The sequence below is a fragment of the Pseudophryne corroboree genome, unplaced genomic scaffold (assembly GCF_028390025.1).
Source record: "Pseudophryne corroboree isolate aPseCor3 unplaced genomic scaffold, aPseCor3.hap2 scaffold_1914, whole genome shotgun sequence".
Classification (NCBI taxonomy): Eukaryota; Metazoa; Chordata; class Amphibia; order Anura; family Myobatrachidae; genus Pseudophryne; species Pseudophryne corroboree.
Genome location: NW_026968553.1, coordinates 62,466 through 71,296, shown reverse-complemented (window position 1 = coordinate 71,296; position 8,831 = coordinate 62,466). Strand labels below are relative to the sequence as shown.

Here is an 8,831-nt window from a genome sequence, read left to right as displayed (position 1 = left end):
GGATAACACACTTCTTAATTCCACACTTATTAAATTCCACGCAAGCGACCCCCAGCAAGCTGACCCCTTGACATTACACAGTGACACCAGGGGACGTGCGTGGGTGATGACTGGAGAGGTGACTGCTGGGAATGGCGCATTATACAGTAACACCAGGGGACGTGCGTGGGTGATGACTGGAGAGGTGACTGCTGGGAATGGGGCATTATACAGTAACACCAGGGGATGTGTCTGGGTGATGACTGGAGAGGTGACTGCTAGTAATGGGACATTATACAGTAACACCAGGGGATGTGTCTGGGTGATGACTGTAGAGGTGACTGCTGGTAATGGGGCATTATACAGTAACACCAGGGGACGTGTCTGGGTGATGACTGGAGAGGTGATTGGTGGAAATGGGGCATTATACAGTAACACCGGGGGAATGTGTCTGGGGGATGACTGTATCACTGTGTGTGTATAAGGTGTCAGGATGTCACTGTCTATGTCTCCATGCAGGAGGAGGAGTATATAGAGGAACACAGGGGTCTGTACAAGGACGTGATGATGGAGAATCACCGGCCCCTCACATCACTGGGTAAGAGGAGACTGTCATGTATTGTACAGGGGAGAGCAGCTATGGGGGCCCCTATATACAAACATCATCTGATAATCACATATATACACTGTTCTCAGTCTTTGTGTGTCTCCTACAGATGGGCCCAGTAACAGAGATACCCCAGAGAGATGTCCCCGTCCTCTGTATTCCCAGGATTGTACAGAGGAGAATCACAGGATCCCACAGGAGGATCAGGTAGGTGGTATTTAGGATCTCCCCAATATACCAAAGTGACTGTCACTATATAATGTGTAGAGAAGCTGTGTGTCTTATACACTGATATTATACTGTTTCACCTCAGTTTAATCTAACACTATGCAAATGCCATTGTATTATTTTTTGGTTATTTAGGAAGAACGTTTGTCTGATATTAAAACAGAAGATAAAGAGGGAGAAGAAGAGAAGTATGTGATTGATATAAAGGCAGAATATATAGAGGGAGAAGAAGAGACGTATGTGACTGATATGAAGGCAGAAGATATAGAGGCAGAAGAAGAGACGTATGTGACTGATATGAAGGCAGAAGATATAGAGGGAGAAGAAGAGACGTATGTGACTGATATGAAGGAAGAAGATACAGAGGGAGAAGAAGAGACGTATGTGACTGATATGAAGGCAGAAGATATAGAGGGAGAAGAAGAGACGTATGTGACTGATATGAAGGCAGAAGATATAGAGGGAGAAGAAGAGACGTATGTGACTGATATAAAGGCAGAAGATATAGAGGGAGAAGAAGAGACGTATGTGACTGATATAAAGGCAGAAGATATAGAAGGAGAAGAAGAGACGTATGTGACTGATATAAAGGCAGAAGATATAGAGGGAGAAGAAGAGACGTATGTGACTGATATAAAGGCAGAAGATATAGAGGGAGAAGAAGAGACATATGTGACTGATATGAAGGCAGAAGATATGAAGGGAGAAGAAGAGACGTATGTGACTGATATAAAGGCAGAAGATATGAAGGGAGAAGAAGAGACGTATGTGAGGGGTGATCAGCAGTGTAAGGAGGAGGAGATCCCTACAGATATCAGCACAGGTGAGTAATAAACACTTATTACAGAAGTCACATATTCTCATTGCTCAGTCACTACAGCAATCTCTTATCCTACACCCTCCTCCGCCATCAGCCTTGTTCTCAGTTGGGTGTTTCTAACACAAGGCTATCCATGACAAATATCACATGTAGAGAGTTATTACACACTTATTATAATGTTATTAAAAGTAACAAGCAGAAGTTTATTATTAGTGATTATATATAAATGTGTATATATGTATGTATGTATGTATATAATATAATTAGTATTGTTTTTTGTGGAGTGCCTAATTTATATGCATTTTGTTAGATGATGCAGGTATGAAATATTTCCTGCTATACAGTAGACCTGAGCTCACCAAATACAATTCATATAAGATTCAGAAATAAAATGAAATTTGAATCTAGAACTTCAAGTAAAACAGATTAAAAGCTTATCACAAGTACATATCTGTATAATCATAAGACAAGCGTTTTGCACTTGTTCTCACCCTTGCATGGGCGGGCTCGTTCTTATCCACTCCATTTCACTCTAAATCCAAATTGCATGTCACCAACGCGTTTCATCAATAGTGACTTCTTCAGGGGTGTTTTCTGTTAAAGGCTTTATCCTCAAATATCAATTGTGTAGACTTGAAATAATTGTGTAACCTTCAGACAGTAATTGTGGACTTGTTCATGATGAACACATTCCTAATTACTTGTGAATAATAGTTCCTGCTCTGTGCAGTTCTGAGGTTATGACTTTAGGGAATGTAATGGTCAGATCCAATATTGCTCAATCTAAGGTCTCCCAGTAGCCTTACTACATACATAAATGTGTCTTGCACTCACTATTTTAACTAACAATAATAAACAGTGGAGTTTTAGTTCATGTATTGCTTGTCACGAACCTCGGGCAGCGGCGACCGCGCTTGTCCCTGCGGGTGGCCTGGTCTGCCCGGCGCCTCTCTTCCCCTGTCAGTCTCCGGCTTCAGCGGCGGGTCGGCGCTGCTCTCCGGCGGCTTCCCGGAAGCAAGGGCGCCGCCATCACAAGCAAGGGCAAGGAGGCGGAGCAGGTCTGACGTCACCTGCCTGCTCCGCCAATCAGGCTAGGGCGGGGAATTTAAAATCAGATACCAGGCAGAGATCCGATGCCTGAGTATCTTCGTTTCTCCTGTGGAAGCTATGATCCAGAGCTCCCTCGTCCCTGCAAGCATCCTGTGCTTCCAAGCATCCTGTCCCTGCAAGCATCCTGTGCTTCCAAGCATCCTGTCCCTGCAAGCATCCTGTGCTTCCAAGCATCCTGTCCCTGCAAGCATCCTGTGCTTCCAAGCATCCTGTCCCTGCAAGCATCCTGTGCTTCCAAGCATCCTGTGCCTACAAGCAACCTGTGCTTCCAAGCATCCTGTGCCTACAAGCACCTCCGTGCCTCCAGTTACCTCCGTGTCTCCAAGCACCTCGTGCCTCCAAGCACCTCCGTGCCTCCAAGCACCTCCGTGCCTCCAAGCACCTCGTGCCTCCAAGCACCTCGTGCCTCCAAGCACCTCCGCGCCTCAAGCACCTCCGTGCCTCCAGTTACCTCCGTACCTCCAGTTACCTCCGTGCCTCCAGTTACCTCCGTGCCTCCAAGCACCTCCGTGCCTCCAAGCACCTCGTGCCTCCAAGCACCCCGTGCCTCCAAACACCTCCGCGCCTCAAAGCACCTCCGTGCCTCCAGTTACCTCCGTGTCTCCAAGCACCTCGTGCCTCCAAGCACCTCGTCCCTCCAAACACCTCGGTGTCTCCAAACACCTCCGTGCCTCCAAGCACCTCCGTGCCTCCAAACACCTCCGTGCCTCCAAGGGTCTCCCAGCACTCCCTGTACTCCCAGTACCTCAGTGCCTTCAATACCACAGTGTCTCCAATATCTCAGTACCCCAGCCTTCATTATTTCTACAAGTCTTGTCTTACAGGAGACCTACAAGAATTCCTCTGGGCCTCCCGCCTGCCGTCTTAGTTCTGCATGAGGAAGACCTACATCCGGCCATCTCTACTACGACCCAGTGGCGGTTCCTCTTCCCGGTCATCGGAAGAAGCCCCGAGTCCACAACACTCCCAAACCAGGTCAGTGATAGTATACTCAGGCCTCATGGACTCGGGGGATCGGAACACGGACTCTAGTGCCATCCAGAACCTGGCTTCTCGAGTGCAAAGTCAGGAAGCAGCACAAGGTCAGGTGATGCAGTACCTCCAGCAGTTGTCCGGGCGTCTGGATCAGATTCAGGCGTCTCTGGCCTCAGTAATTCCGGCTCCTGTTCCAGCAGTCGCACCAGTTGCCGTTGCCAGCAATGTTCAACCATCGGCCGGTGTCACTCCACGCCTTCAGTTGCCTACTCCGTCCCGCTATAATGGGAATCCCAAAAATTGTCGTGGTTTCTTGAACCAGTGCGAGGTACATTTCGAGCTACTTGCACACAACTTTCCTACAGACCGGTCCAAGGTAGCATATATTATTTCTCTGTTGGAAGGTTCTGCTTTGGATTGGGTGTCTCCATTATGGGAACGATCTGATCCCATGGTTTCCAACTACACCAACTTCATCTCGTCCTTTCGAAGGATTTTCGACGAGCCCGGCAGAATGACCACTGCTTCTTCCGATTTGCTCCGTGTTCGGCAGGGCGCCCGTTCCGTGGGCCAGTACGTGGTTCATTTCCAGACCATTGCTTCCGAACTACGCTGGAATAATGATGCCCTGAGAGCTGCCTTCTGGAACGGTCTTTCCGACCGGCTGAAAGACGAGCTGGTTACTAGAGATCTGCCGGATCCATTAGAAGATTTGATTTCCCTTTGCGTCAAGGTGGATCTTCGGATGCAGGAGCGTGGAAGAGAACGTAACCGTTCGGATCGTTCCAGGTTCCGGAATCCTACTCCTAGGCCGGTGGCCTCACCTAGCTCAGATGAGCCCATGCAAATTAACCGCTCCCGACTGTCTCCGGAAGAACGACAGCGTCGTCGTGAGGGTAAACTCTGCCTTTACTGTGGAGCCGCAGATCATTTTCTTAAATCTTGTAAAGTCCGTCCGGGAAACGGGCAGACCTAGCTTGTTCCGGAGGAGTCAAGCTGGGAGTTACGACAAAAGCTTCTCCAACTTCGGACTGCTTGCTTCCAGTAACTCTAGTCTCCAATTCAGTCTCCAGGTCTTGTGAAGCCCTATTGGATTCCGGAGCTGCAGGGAACTTCGTTTCTTCCTTCTGTGCCCAAAGTTTGGGTTTAAAGTTACGGCCTATCGAGCGGCCAATTTCACTGACGGCTATCAACGGGACTAGAATTTCCAAAGGTCTCATAATGTGGCGCACGGGGCCAGTTAAGCTGCGGGTCGGGGCTCTACATCAGGAAGATTTGGAACTCTTGGTAATCCCAGAAATGCCCCATGATCTGGTTCTTGGAATGCCTTGGCTGAAAAGTCATAACCCCCACATCGATTGGAAGTCGTCACAAATTCTGTCCTGGAGTTCCTTTTGTCACACTAATTGTCTTACTCCTGTTTGTCCGCTCCGTGTTACCTCCAAAACGGATGAAGAGCACATTCCGGAGGCATATCAAGGGTACAAGGACGTATTTTCGGAACAAGCTGCTGACCTGTTACCACCTCACAGGCCTTGGGACTGCCCTATTGACCTTGTCCCAGGGAAGACGCCACCTCGTGGTCGCACATATCCTCTGTCTCTTCCCGAGACTCAAGCCATGTCGGAGTATATTAAGTCCAATATGCTCAAGGGATTCATTCGCCCCTCTTCCTCCCCTGCTGGTGCAGGCTTCTTTTTCGTGAAGAAAAAGGACGGGGGGTTGAGACCATGCATCGACTACCGCGGCCTAAACGACATTACTATTAAGAATAAATACCCCTTGCCACTAATCACAGAGTTATTTGATAGGGTTCGTGGTGCCCGCATTTTTTCAAAACTCGACTTGAGAGGAGCTTATAATCTTATACGCATCCGAGAGGGGGATGAATGGAAGACTGCCTTTAATACCCGAGATGGGCATTACGAATACTTGGTGATGCCGTTTGGTCTTAGTAATGCTCCCGCGGTTTTCCAGGGATTCGTCAACGAAATCTTTCGTGATATGCTGTATCAGAGCGTTGTGGTATATCTGGACGACATACTGATTTTTTCCAAGAATCTTGTCGAACACAGGACTCAAGTCAAAGAGGTGCTACACCGTTTACAAGAGAATCATCTCTACGCCAAGCTTTCCAAATGTACCTTTGAAGTAACATCTATTCCGTTCCTCGGTTATGTCATCTCGGGGACGGAGCTTCGCATGGATCCGGAAAAGTTGTCGGCCATTCGTGATTGGACTCAGCCTCTTTCCCTGAAAGCAATACAAAGGTTCCTGGGCTTTGCGAACTACTACAGGAAATTCATTAAAGGTTTCTCCACCATTGTTGCACCCATTACTGCCCTGACGAGAAAGGGTTCTAATCCTAGTTTGTGGCCTCCGGAAGCCATTGTAGCTTTTTCTCGCTTAAAGTTAGCTTTCACGACGGCTCCAGTTCTCCAACAACCAAATTTCGAGGAACCCTTCTTCTTAGAAGTTGATGCATCTTCAGTCGGGGTGGGGGCTGTCCTCTCCCAGCATTCCTCTGATAAGAAATTACATCCGTGTGGCTTCCACTCTCGTAAATTCTCTCCAGCCGAACGAAATTACTCTATTGGAGACCAGGAACTCTTGGCAATCAAATCTGCCTTGGAAGAATGGAGATATCTTCTAGAAGGGGCTAAACATGTGTTTACCATCTACACGGATCACAAGAATTTACTGTACATCAAATCCGCACAATGTTTGAATCCTCGCCAGGCGAGATGGGCACTTTTCTTTTCCCGATTCTCGTTCATTATCAAGTACCGTGCCGGGACTCTCAATATTAAAGCAGATGCGCTTTCCCGTTCACAGGTTCCCACAGACGAGGATGAACCTCCGGAGCGGGGTTTAATTCTGAATCCAGTTTCTGTCTCTGCTGCTTTAACTACTCCAGCTCCTCCTCCTGGAAGAATGTCCGTACCAGCTAGATTCCGCCCAGGAATACTACGGTGGGTCCATAACTCCAAGTTTTCCGGTCATCCCGGCGCTCAGAAGATGTACAAGTTTCTGCAAAGGTCTTACTGGTGGAACACCATGAGGAAGGATGTACAAGATTGCGTTAATTCATGTCCCCAATGTACACAACATAAATCTCCTCGTCTGCCTCCTGCAGGGTTACTTCGTCCTCTGCCTATCCCTGTGAGACCCTGGACTCACATTTCCATGGACTTCATCACTGACTTGCCCTGTTCCAAGGGTTGCAACACCGTTTGGGTTATCGTTGACCGTTTTTCGAAGATGGCACACTTTGTGCCCTTGACTGGTCTTCCGACAGCACCGAAACTGGCTCTATTGTTTATCCGAGAACATTTTCGTTTGCATGGGTTGCCACAAGAGATTGTTTCTGACCGTGGAGTACAGTTCACCGCCAGGTTTTGGAAAGCCCTTTGTTCAACTCTACACATTAAACTTAAGTTTTCGTCGGCTTATCATCCCCAAACAAATGGACAAACGGAACGAGTCAATCAAGATCTAGAGACTTTTCTTCGGTTGTATCTCTCTCCTTCACAGGACAACTGGGTGGAGTTGTTGCCTTGGGCGGAGTTTGCCCATAACCATTTGTTTCATTCTTCCACTGGGGAATCACCATTTTTCGTCAACTACGGGTTCCATCCCCGTGTTCCGGAATTTCCAAGCCTTCCGATAATAGAGGTTCCTGCTGTAGCGTCCACTCTACGACACTTTGGACAAATTTGGAGAAAGGTTCATGCTAATCTTAAGCAGGTTTCTGTTCGGTACAAGTTCTTTGCAGATAAGAAACGGCAAGCCGCACCTCAATATAAAGTTGGGGACAGGGTATGGCTGTCCACACGGAATCTCCGGTTGAAGGTGCCCACCATGAAATTCGCTCCAAGGTTCATCGGTCCTTACCCTGTGCTACAAGTCTTAAATCCTGTGGTCTGTAAACTGGGTTTGCCTGCCCATCTTCGCATACCTAACGCCTTCCATGTTTCTCTACTCCGTCCCCTCATACTGAATCGATTCCACTCAGCACTCCCAAGGCCAACGTCCGTAGTGGCAGAAGCTGGAGCGGAGTTTGAAATCAAAGCTATTCTGGACTCTCGTTATCTTCATAAAAAATTACAGTACTTGGTGGACTGGAAGGGTTATGGACCTGAGGAGAGAAGTTGGATTGGGGCTACTGAAGTAACGGCTCCTCGTCTGATTCGGATCTTCCACTCCAGACATCCGACTAAGCCCGGGAAGTGTCCAGGGGCCACTCCTGGAGGAGGGGGTACTGTCACGAACCTCGGGCAGCGGCGACCGCGCTTGTCCCTGCGGGTGGCCTGGTCTGCCCGGCGCCTCTCTTCCCCTGTCAGTCTCCGGCTTCAGCGGCGGGTCGGCGCTGCTCTCCGGCGGCTTCCCGGAAGCAAGGGCGCCGCCATCACAAGCAAGGGCAAGGAGGCGGAGCAGGTCTGACGTCACCTGCCTGCTCCGCCAATCAGGCTAGGGCGGGGAATTTAAAATCAGATACCAGGCAGAGATCCGATGCCTGAGTATCTTCGTTTCTCCTGTGGAAGCTATGATCCAGAGCTCCCTCGTCCCTGCAAGCATCCTGTGCTTCCAAGCATCCTGTCCCTGCAAGCATCCTGTGCTTCCAAGCATCCTGTCCCTGCAAGCATCCTGTGCTTCCAAGCATCCTGTCCCTGCAAGCATCCTGTGCTTCCAAGCATCCTGTCCCTGCAAGCATCCTGTGCTTCCAAGCATCCTGTGCCTACAAGCAACCTGTGCTTCCAAGCATCCTGTGCCTACAAGCACCTCCGTGCCTCCAGTTACCTCCGTGTCTCCAAGCACCTCGTGCCTCCAAGCACCTCCGTGCCTCCAAGCACCTCCGTGCCTCCAAGCACCTCGTGCCTCCAAGCACCTCGTGCCTCCAAGCACCTCCGCGCCTCAAGCACCTCCGTGCCTCCAGTTACCTCCGTACCTCCAGTTACCTCCGTGCCTCCAGTTACCTCCGTGCCTCCAAGCACCTCCGTGCCTCCAAGCACCTCGTGCCTCCAAGCACCCCGTGCCTCCAAACACCTCCGCGCCTCAAAGCACCTCCGTGCCTCCAGTTACCTCCGTGTCTCCAAGCACCTCGTGCCTCCA

At 49.4% G+C, this 8,831-nt stretch overlaps 1 protein-coding gene across 1 annotated transcript in view; it reads left to right on the top strand.

The window, feature by feature from the left end:
• The first annotated feature begins 504 nt into the window (after nt 1-504).
• LOC135004243 (zinc finger protein ZFP2-like) overlaps nt 505-8,831 on the top strand; it is a 41,134-nt gene continuing 32,807 nt past the window's right edge. Inside the window, exons 1-3 of the mRNA XM_063951795.1 lie at nt 505-577; nt 696-793; nt 950-1,637. Of these exons, the coding sequence (XP_063807865.1) occupies nt 544-577; nt 696-793; nt 950-1,637 (820 nt within the window). The 5' untranslated portion in view covers nt 505-543. The remainder of the gene's footprint in view (nt 578-695; nt 794-949; nt 1,638-8,831) is intronic.